General features: G+C 40.1%; 2 protein-coding genes across 4 annotated transcripts in view; one reads left to right on the top strand and one right to left on the bottom strand.

Moving 5' to 3' along the window:
• The window catches only part of LOC138941260 (zinc finger-containing ubiquitin peptidase 1), a 20,206-nt gene continuing 3,012 nt past the window's right edge, over positions 1-17,194 (bottom strand). The window contains exons 1-9 of one of the 3 annotated variants that reach the window (XM_070310766.1): positions 7,116-7,756; positions 5,376-5,617; positions 3,693-3,952; positions 3,311-3,614; positions 2,769-3,199; positions 2,281-2,683; positions 2,084-2,211; positions 1,784-2,007; positions 1-1,694 (exon numbers count right to left, since the gene is read on the bottom strand). In XM_070310766.1, the coding sequence (XP_070166867.1) occupies positions 1,650-1,694; positions 1,784-2,007; positions 2,084-2,211; positions 2,281-2,683; positions 2,769-3,199; positions 3,311-3,614; positions 3,693-3,952; positions 5,376-5,581 (2,001 nt within the window). In that variant the 5' untranslated portion in view covers positions 5,582-5,617; positions 7,116-7,756 and the 3' untranslated portion in view covers positions 1-1,649. Of the gene's footprint in view, positions 1,695-1,783; positions 2,008-2,083; positions 2,212-2,280; positions 2,684-2,768; positions 3,200-3,310; positions 3,615-3,692; positions 3,953-4,098; positions 4,197-5,375; positions 5,618-7,115; positions 7,757-17,194 lie in introns of those variants that run through there. The other 2 variants (XM_070310767.1, XM_070310768.1) reach the window with 2 other exon arrangements.
• The window catches only part of Reck (reversion-inducing-cysteine-rich protein with kazal motifs), a 17,410-nt gene continuing 12,619 nt past the window's right edge, over positions 12,404-17,194 (top strand). The window contains exon 1 of the mRNA XM_070310761.1: positions 12,404-12,977. Within this exon, the coding sequence (XP_070166862.1) occupies positions 12,890-12,977 (88 nt within the window). The 5' untranslated portion in view covers positions 12,404-12,889. The remainder of the gene's footprint in view (positions 12,978-17,194) is intronic.

The raw sequence follows: 17,194 nt of genomic DNA on the forward strand, positions 1-17,194 counted from the left end.
AAATCACATGTTGGGAATTCTAACAAAGCATATATTTTAATTTAATGTGTGGCTAATGCATAGGTTTTTTAGTCTTGCATAACAATTCCACAGTTTGGTTTCTCTGAACACTCCAAATAATGAACAGATTCTTAAATCGATATATGGCGAAATCCAGTATAATAATAATAATAATAATTTATTGTTTCTGACAGTTTTTAGAGTCAGTCAATAATATTATTGTAATGTGGTCCTACTGGGCTGAGAGACAAATTTACGTTCAACTGGTGCACCATAAATATCGAAGCTATAAAACAATGACGCGACGCTCACGTCGCGTCCTCATCAAATGGTCGCAAATATATATTTTTTTAACTATAATAAATAGACCTTAGATGTATATATATCAGTACAATTTATGAAATGTGATAAGAGTAATATAATGGTAATAATATTTTACTAAGTCACATAAATCGTCAAGTGTATAATATAAATAACAAGTAAATGGACTTTTTGTTCATCTATCCTCTCATTCACAGCATTGCGTTTAGACTTATGAGATAAGACATAAGTAGCCTAAAGTCGATTGGATAATTAAATAGAATATTTATAATTAATATGAAAGTAGTTGTACTTTATGTGTGTGTGGGGGCAAGTGAAATACGATATAACGAAGAATGTGCAGATGTGTAATGTTTGTGTGTGTATGTTAGTATATAATATATATATATATATATATATAATATATGGAAATGCGCGATTTAGTCACTTTTGCAGACACTCCAGATTTTTTCATAGAAGCGTTTTAGCAATCAAAATGCGTCAAAGAATATCTTTCATATTGTTATATAAAACTTGTCGCAAGGTATATATACCATACGGCTCTCTCGGCACTTTTTCTATTGACTAAAAGTCGACAACACTTTGATGGAAATTTTTGTCATAAATTGTAGAATGTAGAATGAGACAAGTGCTGGGAACACCGCTTGATTCTGGAGCGTTTTCAAGAGTATATCTTGTTAGATGTATATGAATGATCAGCGTCGTATTTATAACAGCATCACAGCTACGAAAATCTCATTTTTCAAGCTCTGCCACGACTTTTTTCGATGGTGCAACCGATTTGGTCGACTAAGGGTTAGCACAGCCTATTCGGTGCGACGAAAATTGAGCAGAACATTTTTGGACAAGAAACGACGATCGATTTAGCACTTATAATTCCACTCGAACTTCTCTTTCGCCGTCGCAAATTTGATAATTCCCTTCGCAGATTATCACACGCGCATAATATGGCAAATTTTTATTAAACATATAAGGACTTTCTCTCCGTTTTTTTGGGGGAAAAATTGTATGCTCGAACAGCGGCGCATCGCAAAGAACTTTTTTTGATATTTGGACGCTAGCTCCGCAAAATTATTCGCAGTGTTGCAGGCTTCACGCGGGCACAACGATTCAAGGAATTAGTCCATTATTAACGGTTAGAGAGAGATGCAAGAATATATTGTTAAATAAATACGATCTGCAACTACTACAATGGAGTAAGTTTGCTAGCGGTAGAAGAACATAGGACATCGCGGTCACGTAACTTCAAGGATGTCGGACAAGATTGATTTGAGGCAGTAGTCTATAATCTTTACCCGAGACTCGATCGTTTCTCGAACCAGCAACTCTCACCTGTCTTGAGGAACACGCATTGATCGTAGTACTTTACTTTGCTGAAAAAAAAAAGAAAAAGATAGAAAAAATAAAACAGGTGCGTATTATCAATAAATAAGGAGGCAATTGATAAAAGCGCCTATATTACTTGGTACTGCGCTTCCGTATTCATAGTGCCGATTACAGCCACAACTTGGTACTGTCTAGCCTTCATTGCCGCGGTAGACTTCCGTACGAGTCTCATCGCGCCGGGCGCGCTACTCGTGCTATTGAAGTGTGTCATTTGTGCCGGACTGTGACTTGGATCCAGGACCAACATGGTTATTGAACCGTCTCTCAATTGTTCCACACCCATTATCGTTCTGCTATGCCCTGAATTTGTTAACGTTGAACATGTTAGTAACTCGGCGTTTTAATTTAAAAAAAGATATACGAAGAACATAATTACCTTGATGTTGAAGATAGAGAGGTGGCTTAAACTCTTCGCATCGTTGAAAGTACTGTAGGACCCAATTGAACAATTCAGGATGACTGCCATCCGTGCTAGTAGGTCTATGAAAATCTACCAGTTGACACCTGTACAAAATCAGGGAAAAAAAAGGTGTGTCGTATGATTTGACAATTGACCAAGAGCATGGAACTTACTTTATCTTCAAACTAGACAGCAGCGTGAATACCTCCGTCGCACCGATCCACTTTCTAGTGTTAACGAGTTTACCGCCAAGTTGCTCTGCACCCTGTATATCGAAGCCCTGGGCCCAAGCCCACTCGATCATCTTTTGTAATCTGGAAATCGATGGCATAGAGCTGCGCAGAGGATTTTCCGTGGAGCTGTTGCCGCCGGCGCCGGAGCTCCACGCTTTGTAAACTAGCTCGTTATACCCTGTGTGCTGCAAGAGAGATGAGATTAGCATCTGCATATTTCTGTAACCACAGCCCCAGCCCTTGTCACCGTAAGTCGACGCATAATGGTCCACAGTGGAACACATCCAGGTATTAACTATGTTACTGCAGGCTTGACTAATGGCTCGTACTTTCGGGACCAGCCCTGCGAAAAAAATTAATCATTGTATAAAAGTTGTTAAAAAGATTTTGTTTTTTCTTTTGCGCAAAGAATATTGCAAATCATTTACCGCGTGTACAAGAACTGCCATCGTCGATGCCGCTACTCTCGGCGACCCTGAGCTCTATTTGTCTTTCGAAGAAATCGGCCACCGTCATTTCGCCCGCATATACAGCCCGCTGCATATTAGTGACGCTTTGTTCTCTGAAGTTACCCTGATTGTCCATACCATACTGGGCTCTCAGCATCTCAAACTCGCGTTGTTCGCGTAGTTTCCTCACCTCTTTCTCCCTTCTTTCCATGTCTTTTGCTAGCATTCTATCAGTCGACACGTCTGGTGTCACAGGCGATGGTGTGCTCTTCTTGCTAAAGTGTTCATCGATGTGCGCCATTAGATCGTCATTATTTTTAAATAATGTACTAAGACATACTGGGCAGGCAGGTGTTGAATCACTACTGATAGTAGCTGTATCAGATTGTGAAGTTGTTCCATTTGCAGGACTGTTAAAAATAAATCATATAAATTATCACATAATTTTATACTATTAATTTATCTTTATGTCATAGTTGTAACGTTACATTAAATATTGCATGCAAATGGCTACATCGTACCTAAGTATATCCTTGTGCTCGATATTAACGTGTAACTCAAGATCAGAAGAATTTGGAAAAGACGTAACGCAAAGCGGGCAGTTGAAGATTCCATCCCGAGACGGCGGGGATTCTGGTGGGAAGGACGGCGAGGTGAGATCAAAGTGTTGGCGATTGATATGCTCTTCTAGTCTCAGCGGACTGTCAGAACTGTAGGGGCACATTGGGCACTCCTGCACTGGAAGTTTTGGGGAAGCGTGCGAGCGCAGTTGCAGATTTAGGCCTGAACGCAGCGGTGAACCTTGACCAGCTGCACCTTCCAGCACTAAATAAGAAAAAGCCATATATTCATCCTCGCATTCTTACGACTGAATACATGAACAATTTGAACACTATCCATTACCGGCATTGGCATTGTTACTGTTGTTATTGTTGTTATTATTATTCATATTGGAATTCGCCATTTGAACGTCCGGCTTCCTCGGCGACATTTGCTGCTGTTGTTGCTTGACACGCTGCCCCAGAGAATTACCCCAGCCATTCTGCAGATGAGGCGGTCGCAGAGACATGGACGGCGAGGGAGCCCGGCATTCATCCTGCCTGTTGTGCTCGTCCATCAGCGAATCGTCGTCGATGAACGCCATCATATCGTTTTCCGGAGTGCTGTAAATAAACAAGACAACAGTGTTAGTACGATCGGTACAGCAATAGAGGACAATATTTATATATACACAAGCGAGTATGGATATAAAAAAAAGCACGAGAGTTCTATGTTTATGTGAATACTGTGTCTGCGAAATGCGTTTTACGTTTCAGTCAAAAAAGTCCATTTTTCGATGCGTCGCCGCTTTCTCACGTTTTGCCGCATGACTCAAATTGGATCAGCTTCTTTCCTTTGACATCTAGATATTTCTCTTATACTTTAGAAATTTCATTGAGGCAAATCCCGCTACAGTTTTATTGAATTTACAGGAATATACTATTGTTAGTTTATCACATGGCACAATACGTTCTCAGACAGGTAGTTTGGTTTGAAATGTCAGTCACATGGCCTTTTGACAGTTTCAATGTCAGCGAAGTTACCGACAATTGATGGGCGCTGTCGGTAATTATCGACGTGTCGATAATCATTGGAAATTTTGCGCGCGCTCGCATGCGCGTTCACGAATGCATATGAATGCCTGTATTTATTATTTATTAGTTATAGCTAAATCTATTAGTCAATAAATAATTATATACATATATACATATGTATACAAATAATGTCTAATTGATTGCTGCAAAAGCAAATGCTACGTGATGATGATGAGGATTAAGATATGAATAATGACATTTATTCTACCTATAAAAAAGTATTTTGAAATCACTTTTCGCGAGGTAAGCTTTTAAAATTATACATAAATCAAATTACGATTACAAGCTCCATTCTTTGACTAATTAAAAAAAAAAAAAACTCATTAATATTAACTGTATATATCTGGTTCTGAACTATAGATAGAGATTATTTACGCTTAGCGGAGAACTAAATATAGCTAAACAAAAAAATATAATCATTAAACTTTCTGTTTTAACTATATTTTTGACATATTGTTGAAATTTAAATCTCTGTCAAAAATTTATTTGTCTATTTTGAATTTTTGGCAAAAAAATGTCTCGTAATTTGTTTATTTTATTATTACATCAGCTTTATTTATTATTAGGGAAAAGTGAGGTAAAGTCGGATAGGGGATTGAACGCGCGCGCGGCGACCACCTATTTTTGTACCAGACTTGTTACGGAACAGGAAAAGATCGTGGATAAAATTGGATAATTAATGTTTTTATCTAGCTTTAGAGAAATAATTTTTAGTATATTATAATAATTTTCGTGAAAGTAAACACAAGAGTAACCAATTCGTTTCATCTACTCGCTTTTGTCTCATTTTCCACTCTTCAATGATAAAAGATAAATTATAACATTTTTAAACATTAATATATATTAAATGAAATTTACACCCTCTTTTTGCTATTTTATTTTATAGACAAATCCATATTGTATGAAGATCTAAAAAAAAAGCTATAAGCGATAAATGTATACTTGAGCGTACCTCGGGGTCAGATAGTCCAGATGAGCGCTGTTGACGTGTATCAGCATCTCCGTAGGCGAGATCTCGCCTAGATCACAGAATGGGCAGTTGGCAGCGCCTTGGAGATGATACTGCACCATGTGCGAACGCATCTCCTCGTCGTTGAAGCCCTCCAGACCGCATATCTCGCACGTGTAATTCATCTCCGGTGGTTTGCTGGACGCCATTTTCAGCGGGTCCGAGGGATAACGGTCCTCCGGATCCTCCGGTAAAAAATTCAATCAAACAGATTAATAAACGATTGCCGCGTCGTAAATATAGCACCGATTTGTCTGGGTTTTTGATGACGCGATAGACAGGATTAATTTTAGATTTGCGAAATAAATAAAGCAGAAAGTTGAGAGGCGAACCGAGTAACGTAATCTTTACGTAAATATCATTTATCGATATTTGCCGTGGAAACCCACAATTATCGGATTAGCTATATGACAGAAGACATATAAGCAATGATAAAGCTATTATGCAAATACGCAACGTGTGTATATTATATCCTGCGTAATATATATAAATAATAATTTATAATTATATTTACATAAAATATGAATTAAATAACATTAATAAAATAATTATGTGTGCGTACACACATTAAGGCATTAATTAAATTACATTAAAATAATTGTCATAATTAAATAAGAACTGAGAATTGTCAGTTTATTTTCACATTTATTTTCTGTCATAATTACTTTTTTTACTCTCTTTCACGGTATCTCTTTATTCCAACCTTCTTCCTACTTTCGGAAAAATGTTTCGTTAAGGGAAAACTCGATAAAATATTTCACCATGATCGAACCATACGGAATAAGAATAAGAGTTGTGATTATTTTTTACATACATTTATAGCACATCGCGATACTTAGCACGCGCGGACACTTTACAACGAATAATTTGATGTGTGATTTCGATTAGCTTCTTCCGACAATCGATATAATTTCAGGACAGTATCTTGCAACGAGCGAACTTGTAATTTCTCGATTTAATTCGTTCGTATCTTTGAGAATTATTTCCATGGAGGATCCACGTCGATTGACTGATCGAATTAACGAGAAAATTTGATCGAGCGAAACTCTTTTTGTATATTATTGATAAAATTTTTAATTTAATTTAATTGAAATATATATATATATATATATAATTAACATACATTATCGTGCACTATCCATATAATTTAATTTCAGAAAGATCGCGCGCGTGGAAGCACACGTTTTAATAAACTCTTTTAAATTTTTTAAAATAATTTTTAAAAAGACGACGATACGAACGAACATCTGGGCAATTTAACTATAGTGACATCGCTCGATTTTCCCAACGTTTCCTTTTTCCCTTGGGAGCGCGATCGAACCAGACATCTCTTTCGGCGACCGTGAAACAGGGTTGCGATGGGCAACATACTAACGATGTACCGAGTACATATGTCCTAAACTGTTTCCAGGGAGAAGAACTTTTCCCTCGCAAATACTTATTTTTCGTATTAGCGGAAAGGGATTAATAATATTGAACAAATTAAAAAAAAAAAAAAAAAAAAAAAAGATTGAAATAATCATAAATTTGATGACGATAATCTGGTCACTATAATCAACTTTGGTCAATATTATTGCGGTGTATTCAAATCTTGACGATCGAAGTAGATTCGAAAACGCATTCTTATCAAAGCACCATCGCTGATCACTCGAATCATTGCGCCTATAACGTGGCTTCTCTCACCTCCTCGGCGATTTCACCCCCGCACCGACTCCGGCTATCAGTCGTGTTTTAATGCCGTATCGCGACGTCGGGGCGGCGAGTCAATCGATGGACACACGCCAGTCGAAGGCCAGCAGGAAGTCCGAGGGAATCCATAATACTTTCCCGCGACGAAGAGCAGAGACAGTTCCGAGAGCGATCAGCTGCGTTGTCGACGACGACCAGACGCGTGTAACGTTGCCGCGACGGTGGGAGGGGGACGTCGCGATTACTTTTTATTTGCTCGCCCCCGACGAAACTAGGCCAGCGAGTGGCGAGAAAACGGTCGTCGCTGGGTCGGGTTGACCCATTTCTGAATCCCTCGTGCCGATGAGTACGCGCGCACTCGGAAGCCGATCGTACGAGAGCCTAGCTTGGCTTTCTTCCTTCCTGTACCTTCCTTCCTTCCTTCCTTCCTTCCTTCCTACGAGCGGCACTCTCCCTGCTCACTGAACTGTCGGATCGATCATTCGCGCTCTCCTCGTGGTAGGCCCTCGCGCTCGTCCCGCGGTAGCGGGACCGCCGATTGCCTAACACGTCGCCCGGTCGTTCGGCTCCATATGACACCAACCACCGCAGTCGCTCCTCCGAGGACGATTTTACGGCTCGCTTCCCCTGGCGCGCAGAGAGTGCCCGCTACCCCCTACGTCGCTACCACCCCCGATGAGCGGCTACCAGCGCCGCTCGGCACCCCTTCAAAGCACGCTGTCGGTAACGCCGATGTCGCGCGAGGGTGGGAATCCCAACACGCGGTATCGGCGAAACTATCGATCGCCCTAACTTTATAATTATCATGTGTGTAGTAGTATATGAGATATACTATATCCGCGTGTAGTGTAAATTATAATTTTTTATCCGCCGAAAGGGGTGTCCGGTTCGATCGCGCTCCCAAGGGAAAAAGGAAACGTCGGGAAAATTGAGCGATGTCACTGTACGATTAAATTGCTCTGGTGTTCGTTCGTATTATCGCGTTTTAAAATTATTTTAGAATATTTTATTTAAAAGTTTTTTTTTTCCCCCAAGAATTTATTAAAACGTGCGCTTCCGCGCGCGCGATGTTTCCGAAATTAAATTATATGAATAGTGTATGATAATTATATATACAATCTGTATTGACGCAATATTCCTATCCATTAACTATTTTTTTTTTTTTTATAACATGACTAAAAAAATTATGATGATGCATCAATAATAACGTTGCGCCCTGTATACACGATGATACCCGATTGCTGAGAGGAGCGTGGTCATTATCGCGCATTCCAATTCCTCTAATCGTCGTCGCATTGTCTTCGAGCTTTTCTATTATAATGACAAGTCGGTACGTAAGAAGAGAATTCCAACTGAGCATTATCCAAATTGCAGAATGCAACGCGCGTGCGAATCACGCACGTTAGTGCCGTTGGTTGTGCGGACAATGATTGACGCATCACGGATCGGATATTTTTATTCGCCGCGGTCGCGGCTTCGAAACAAACGAGCGACCGATGTATTTCAAATGCAGATGCGATCGCTCGGCATTCTATTCGCGACGCATTTGCACGGGAAATTCGATTTTTCACGATGGACGCAACGACGCCCCGATTCGCTCGTTGACATTTCAACAGAGCTCGTCGCCTCATTGACATGCGGTGGACGATCGGCGCAGGATACCCGACGTTCAGCGAACTGTTTATTCCTTTCTCTCCCCTAGTCTCTTCCCTCTTCCACGTAAAAAAATAGATGAGTCAGAACGAATCGAGATATTCTCATTTCAATTCGATTTATCGCCAAATTGAGGATTGTCTCTAATTTGGGATTAAAATATCAAACACATTAAGCTTTCAATAATGTTCTTTAACTCGTTAAAGCTCTTCTCATATTTTTTTAAAATTTTTTCTCGCTACAATAAAACTTTTTCATCTCAGCAAAACTATTTCTCCAGCTACTTCTTTTAAGATGATCATTATCTAAATCGTTCAAAAAAGGCCAACAGACATCTTAAAAGATGTCTAAAGAACGATAAGAGACATCTTTAAATCGTTTTTTACATGTCTTTTAAGAACATGTATTATCTGGGTCATTTAGATTAAGAGGGAGAGAAATTTTTCGACGATAAATTCGACGACAATGACTTTCTTAGGCTGAACCGAAGTTTACGATGAGAATCAAGTTCTCGCTCGCATCACCCATTGGGTGCATGGACGATGCCGTCCAATTAGCCGACGCGTTTATACAAAGATAATTAATAACCATTCCGAGTACTTGAGCGAGTTAAATCGAATCCGTGTTGTCGAGCCGTGTTCCCAGTATTAGATCGCTCCGATACAAAGAACCTCATCGAGAATGTTTGTCCAGAGAAAATAAATAGACAGGCGGAAGGAAGGCAAACGTGGATCGTAACATTCAAGAATCTACAACGTTAAATGTTAAGAGAAAAATTTTCTAGGCCGATATTAAGGCTAAAATAATTATAAATTATTTCGTTTTCTATTTTACTTTATAATTAATTCTATTATTTGGTACATAAAACTATGTAAAGCTAGAAGGAAAGGAAGGAAAGGTAGCGGGGTGGGGCTGAAGTTGCATTCGCAAACATCTTATTTGCGACGGAGTCGCAGGGCCTCGGTAAGCTGGAGACGCCAGTTATAATATCGAGACCTTGCAAATTAGCTACGTCTTCTTCTGTACGGAATAAAGATCCTTATGGAATCTCGTTCGATGAGGTTAAACCGGTATGCACTTTGCGATGACTCCGATCGCGTTCACCTATCGGTGAAACTGGTTCCCTCGAAATTGGCACTCGCGTGTGGATCTTTGCTAAAAGTCACCCATGGAATAATTGAAATAAATACATTTCTATCTATCAGAGAGTGTTCTATCTCTAAAAAAATCTCTGTCATGCGTGTATAATTGATAACATGCATATGGAGATCGATAAAATTTCGGAAAGTGATTCAAGGAATTTAAAAAAATAAAATAAATAACATCGTCAAATCCGTGATTATCGTAAACAAAAGAAGACATATAAGTGGTAATTCTTTGTTTAATCTTCGCACGATTGAATCGTTTCGAGAAGAGGCATCGTCAGGATCTAGAGAGAGGGTTGCGTTCTTACAAACGATCGATCGCCACGAGCGCATTGACTGATTTGTATATCGTTAATCATTGTTAATTATCTATGCGCGACAGATAGTAGCGGAGCCAGTAGCACGGAGGTCCGTTCGAGCTGTGATCGTGTGGTCCAGCGTGAGTTTGAATATTTATACGATCGCGATTAACATAGCGGACGTGTCTCGAGAGAAGAAACTCGGATCGCGGAACTGGTCGCGCGTTTACTTTACGCGACTATTAATCGAGAACGGACTTGAGACTGCATTTCTATTATCGTCTCGGAATCCCGGAATGATGACGGACGACGAGAAAAATGTTCGAGAGAATCAGTCAGCGCCGAGAATATCGGTTCTTGCGTAAATCTCGTTACAAAGATACCTTTGTCACAAAAATATAATTATGGTATACACGGATATTACATAAGAATATACTATACGAGCGATATTAAAGGAGAAAAAAAAAAATAGATGTAATGATTGAGCTGGTAGAATATGTGTGAAACAGTGCGTTTTAAACTTAATTTGCGTTAAATTAGTGGGTTAACACAATTTTGCATAACACTCGCCAATTGTGCAACGCGCGCAAATGACATACCTCGCCTGCTGTCATTTACATCGGCAGTAAAATAACGGCCTTCTCCCTCTTTAAAGGGACAGAGGGGGAAGGACACGGAGAGAGAAAGAGACGAGATTAAACGGTGGAAGAAAAAGAGAAAGAGAGAAAGAGAGAGAGAGAGTTATTAAGAACCGGTCGTCCGCTGCCCACGTGCGGATTGAAGGCGATTTATCAACGGAATAAATTAATAAATTACGAGCGCTCCGAGAATCCGCTCCGATCAGTCAATGAAATATCCAAAGATGACGTCGGACATGTTTTCGGACACCCGTTGGTCGGCGAGAGACATCGATAAAAAAATGGATGTATCCCCCGCGATCCAAGCTTCTGACTGCGTGATAAATCAGGCAGCGTAGAAAAATATACGCAAGATCAGCAGTTCAAGGAAATGTCGCTCCGGCCTTTAATTAAGGTTCGTTCATCGAAAACGATGCAGCGTGTATGGAGTTTCTTAAATAATTAATAATTTCACACCGATGATGATCAATTCATCGTAAATGATCTTATCTCGCGACAATACGCCTTTACAGTCTGCTTACGTTAAGTAGACACGCGTAAATTAAACGTGGTTGACGTCTAAACATGAGGCTTATATTGTATATACAGAACGTCGGAATATCGATACAATATCTCCGAAATGTATTACTGGAGATTTACTTGGCGTCATATCGCGATGTTATCAGCGGAAGTTACGTCCCTGGGTTATCGGCTTTTCTTCTTCTGGGAATACGATGCCACTCGAAGCCACGAGGCAATGGGGCCTGCTACGACATTAGATTTATAGGCGCGGACTGATTTTCGTCCGGGAGACTTGCCTGTGTGTCTCGACTCGAAAAGTATATATACTTGAGAAGACGTTGCAGCCGGGGAATGAATATGGTCAAGTGGTCCATTACGCACGCTCGCTCTTCCAATTCGTATCTTCCTGTGCGCTATCCGTAATTCTACACGCTGAAGAAACTCTTGATAAGCCGAGCGACAAAAATGTATTTATGCAATGCGATTTTGAAAGACCCCATGACTATTTTATATGAATATTATATAAAAAAAAAAAGAGTGAACGTATACGATTTGTTGCCTAGAAGATTATTTTGACGACATTAAAATAAATTTATTTCTAATCTGATTTTATAAATTTATTTCTATCTATTAATACTTCTATCAATCCTTAATTTCTGTTCTAAATTTATTTATACTTTTAGTAAAAATAACCATATTGTACCTGTTCTAAATTTAAGAAAGCATGTTTAACTTCTAAATCAATCGTTATAATTTCGTAACTATTTTCGTCTCATCGAAAGTCATCGGTTAAAAAATTAATAGCAAAAAATTAATTCCAAATTAAAATTAATCGAGAGGAAGAATATTTTTACGTGAAAATATGTTCAGGGGTAAAAGGCAACCGGATTTCGCTACTTGCGTAACAAAGTGCTACGTGCTTAACAAAGAACTCGTCGCTACGTACGCGGTTTGAGAACGGTGGGGGAAAAAAAAAAAAAAAAAAACTGTACGTGTGGGTATACGACCGAAGATGTCACAATAGCGCATAGTTGCACCGCGTGACAACTGCGCGCGCCATACGTCTCTTCCCACCCACGCATGCAATTTCTCTCTCTGTCCCTCTTTCTTCCTCTCTCGGTCCCCTCCCGATACTCGAGGGGGGCACCGGCTATCCTCTCCACGTTTCTTCCTCTCACCAACTCAGTCAGTAAAAAGCTCGACTCGTAAATGCCACGAAAAGCTCAGTCGTTCGCGAGCTGCGCTCGAATGCACAACTCGGTTCCGTACGTGTGTCACGCGTGTCTCACTCTGAGAACATGTGATTCCTCGGAGTATCCCTGAAATATTGACATTTTCTTTTCTCCTTCTCATTCTCCTCCTCCTTCTCCTCCTCCTCCTCTTCTTTCTTTTCCCCGCTTTTTTTCCCATAAACGAACACGTGCTCGTTGAAACACGTGCTCGCGTGCGTACGATGACAAGATGAGGTGAGCTCGCACGTCGTTGCGGAGAGGGATTTTCAAGGGGGTCTCTTGCAAGTGCGCACCGATAAAATGCACTATTTAGCGATGCTGCTGATAACAACAATTGCGACCATTTTCGCGCCAGCTATCGCGAATCCTTTCTTCGAAGCCGCGCAAGGTAATTCGTCTTTCATTATTATCTTTTACCTACAATTTGTAAATAAGTGGATTGGAACGGGATCGAAGAGAATGATGTGTTTGTCTTGCGATGTTAAAAACGGCCGAATTAAAATTAAAAGATATTATGTGATAATGTGTTACAAGATTAAATAAATGAGTTAAAGTGGATTGATAACAATTCATTTCGCAAAGCTATAAATTCTTAATTTTATTTCCCCCCCTTTTATTATTGCTTTTAGATATAAATTACAAATTAATTGTAAATTAATTTTTTAATTAATTTTTTAAAAATTATGAATTAATTTTTCGATTAATAATAAATTTCTTAATTTAAGAGAATATTTTTACGCGTAACTATAATAAAGTTCGTAGACGTAAAAATTTTATTTGATCGCGCTGAAATTGATGATGAAGCATCGGTCGTTTCGTTCGAGATATTGGCAATAATATTTTACGGTGGACGAGGGGGGCAATCGTGGGTGCTTCGGGACGTTACTTCGCGGCACGTTTACTTATCACAGCGCCGGATGAACCGTGATTATTTTTAAGATTGGTAGGCGCGATGTCGCACGATCCGCAGATGGCTCTTTTGCGCGACGCGCAAAAATACGAGCTCGGGACAGATTCATTGAACCCATTTCTCTCGCGAGGAGTGTCGTTCGTCATCGTACGGCAAGATGTCAACGACAACATCCCGCCACATGTGCGCGCGTGTCCCTTCTTCCTCCGATATCTCCCCTCGTTTCTTCGTTGCGCTGATTTTTTTCACATATATAAACCTGCCACTCGCATGGCGATTTTTAATGTCTCTCGTCGCTCTTGTCATTGGAAAGAACCGTTTTCAGGAGGAAACGAGAGAGAGAGAGAGAGAGAACTTTTTTATCGCGAGTCGAGTGCCTTGCTACCGAGAGTGCTTGAATTCTCACGGATTGTTACGACGTAAAAAACCCCGCTTCCTTCCACGACATAGTCATCATTACATTCTTTTATTTAATATTTAAAACAGTTTAATTTTTTCACATAAGATTGAGCAAACTAGAGATGAGACTTTTGCTTCGTATCGTGGTTAAAAGAAATGTAATTGCATATATTTTTCATTCATCTTAAAGAATCGATTCAAATCCTAAGAATTGCATGAATTAAGACTTGTCCGTTTACATAAAGATGATGAAGATTTTATAAAGAGTTCTTTAAACATCGAGATTAAAAAAGTGCGATTTCAGATCTTGCTTGAAATACGCTCGGATTAAAAGAGTAAGTCCACACTTGCCAAGTATGACTAATATCATGATAATTATCATCGATAATTATGCAGGTTAACGCGAGATAACATGAATGTTGTTACGATAACGGGTGTTTTTCGCATTTTCTATTCGATAACTGTAGATTATTATCTTGGGTCACGCAGCCTGTTGAGAGTTTATTTTATCGAGACGCGATTCCCCGTTTCCTCTGTATATTCTGTTTTTTTTTTCACGTTTTTCTTCGTCTCTCTTTCTTGGTCACTTTAATCTTTCCTGAAATTTACATGGTGCACGTGCGTGCGCGTAAAGGAGGTGTCGCTAACGGTTCCCAGCTTCTTCGCCTCTGGTCTGCCTCGGATGCGCATATTCGCATACGTACAATGAGAGAAAAGAGGAGAAATGCACAAGCGGAGGCACTGGAAACGCGCGTGTACTCTTGCAGTATAAAGTATATTCACATACGAAAGCCGAAGGTGATAACATGTCGCGAGTCTCGTTCGCTCGTTCATCGCATTTATCGAAACAACAATGGGAAGAATATCGCGACTTGCGAACAGGAGGGTCATGTATCTATGGGCTAGTAGTTTGATCTATACTCGTAGAATTCATTCGTTTGAGAAAAAATTTCTACGAAGACTAATGTGAAATTGCAAATTACATTGTGTACTCTGTTATACGACACGATGCCGCTTATTTTTTTCTCGCCTCTACGAAAAGATCGCAGCGTTATTGAGTTGTTCCGATAAATCAACGAATCGATAGATGTTCTATTCATCGTTCAGAATTCTTCCATTATGCGCGAGGAATATCGTGCGCCTAAACATACGCCGTAATAGAGATATATGTCATCGACACGATTTGCATAGAGCGCGAATTGCGAATCCACGTGTCCGCGAACGATTAACGCATTACGTAGTTGATTTTGATAAAAATCGGAAAGCCGGGAAAAAGGGGGGAGGAGGGAGGTAGAAGAAAAACGCGAAAGCAATTTATTTACATGACTGGAAAATGTAACGTAATCCCGTGTACGCGCGTGTATTACAAAATACACCGTTTGATTTGTAGCTACGCACCATGCGCGTGAATGATTATAAAGTCCGCGTGGCGTTACGCAATTATTTTATCCTAATGATATACGACACGACACCTTCGAGAAGACTGTCAGGCAGGAGGGGGGGGGGGGGGGGAAAAAGCGACAAATTAGACACCGTAGAACAGCGATTCAATCTGTCCACTGTCCTCGATAAAATTCCACGCACGCATGCATGCGTCTCTCCCTTTCCCGCTTCAGGATAATATTTGCCACGTTGTGTTATCGCGCAATTTTTCCATTTTTGTGCGTTCGCGTATAATTGCATAAACGAATATAGGAGACGCAGTCGCGAGAGAAACTACACGGTTAAACAATTAAGTTTCGAGGCTCCCTTCGCATTTTCGAAAGTTTGATTCGTTTGTGCTGCCATTTTAGAGGGTTATTCGCAACTCAGCACGTGGTGCAAGTTTTAAATTATTTCGTTGATGAGATACAGTTGTGCAAAGTCGTGTTACAAAATTGTGTTTAAATAATCGATGTAATGGAAGAATCGCTCGACAACGCGCCAACATTAAATTCTGCGTTAAATTAGAGAAATCTCCAACAGAAATATTACAAATGGTCGTTTTGTTAGATCAGGAGTCGGAGTAAGAGACGGCGAGATAATCGACTTAACTTGTCCCATATTATATATCTACACGCGTATATTTTAATGCCGGCGAAAGTGTCGATCGTAACGATCGCCGGACGTAAAATTTGACGCCTCGCTCTCGAGGCGTGCGTAAAATCACCACCGCTTTACATGCCGGGGCGTGTAATTTCGCGCGTGTCTCTCCGCGACTGGAAATTGGAGCGGTATGACTTACGCAAGTAAAATGTATATATATTAATCCACATGTACGCACCCACACAACCGCGCAGTTTCTCAAGATCGCCGATCGAGATCGATATTCTTAATTAACCGTTAACATCCGCTCATCGCCGCCTTCGATCCGCCTTCGTGGACCGTCAATGCATTTTATTATGCGCGTCCGTTTATCGCTTTTCAAGCTTAACTCTAATACGTAGATTTAGTTAGTATCCCGCCCTCAATGGGCTCAATTATACTTTCAAGAGCCGCGCGAGAACCTTCACTTTAGAGAGAGCGGGGAATACATATCAATTTTCTCAAATTATAACATAACCAGTATATCATAGTATCGCAATGTTAATTAAATGTTAATTAAACGAGTCGATAAACGCTAAATAAAATCACACTACCATTATTATACAGTCTCCATTATCGCGAATAAATATAGAGATTATTTCCTCGCGACTGTGTGTTAGATATCGAGATTTAAATTTATCGAAAATTATATGTATATATATATGTACCGGTTTTAATCTTTGATTTTAATATGCCGTCGCGCACGTATCTTTGTAGAAGTTTCGCAAGATCATCGAAAGATCACATACGTTACCGGTAAACGAAGCGATAATTTTCACCGTCGACCGTACGTATTTGCATCGCGTCCAACGAGCGGCAATTAAATCCGTATAGCGCGCGTGCAAAGTGGCATTCAGAAATTTTGGGGACACGCGTTAATGTCACGCTCGTGCCGAGGTTTATATATCCCGGGGCTGTATAATTTGATCGATCAAATTTTTCCCTCGCGGGAGATCCCCCTCACCGTCCATTTCCTTCGCGGCCGGTTTTTCTTTACGAGCGGACTCCCTTTTTATTGTATTACCGGGTTTCATAATAAAACGCGGTCGAACGCGCCGGCCAAGACACACACCGCAACATCTCGCAATCCGCTCGCGTAATAGAAAATAATAAACGGCGATACGTTAACGCTTAATAATCGTAATAACGATTTTATATTCTCACCACGGTAATATAAATGGAGATACAAAAAAAAATAAAAAAGGAAGGTCGGTTCGGAATGAGCGATGAAG

Source organism: Polyergus mexicanus, unplaced genomic scaffold, assembly GCF_030449975.1.
Source record: "Polyergus mexicanus isolate NDT 795.1 unplaced genomic scaffold, iyPolMexi1.0 SCAF_18, whole genome shotgun sequence".
Classification (NCBI taxonomy): Eukaryota; Metazoa; Arthropoda; class Insecta; order Hymenoptera; family Formicidae; genus Polyergus; species Polyergus mexicanus.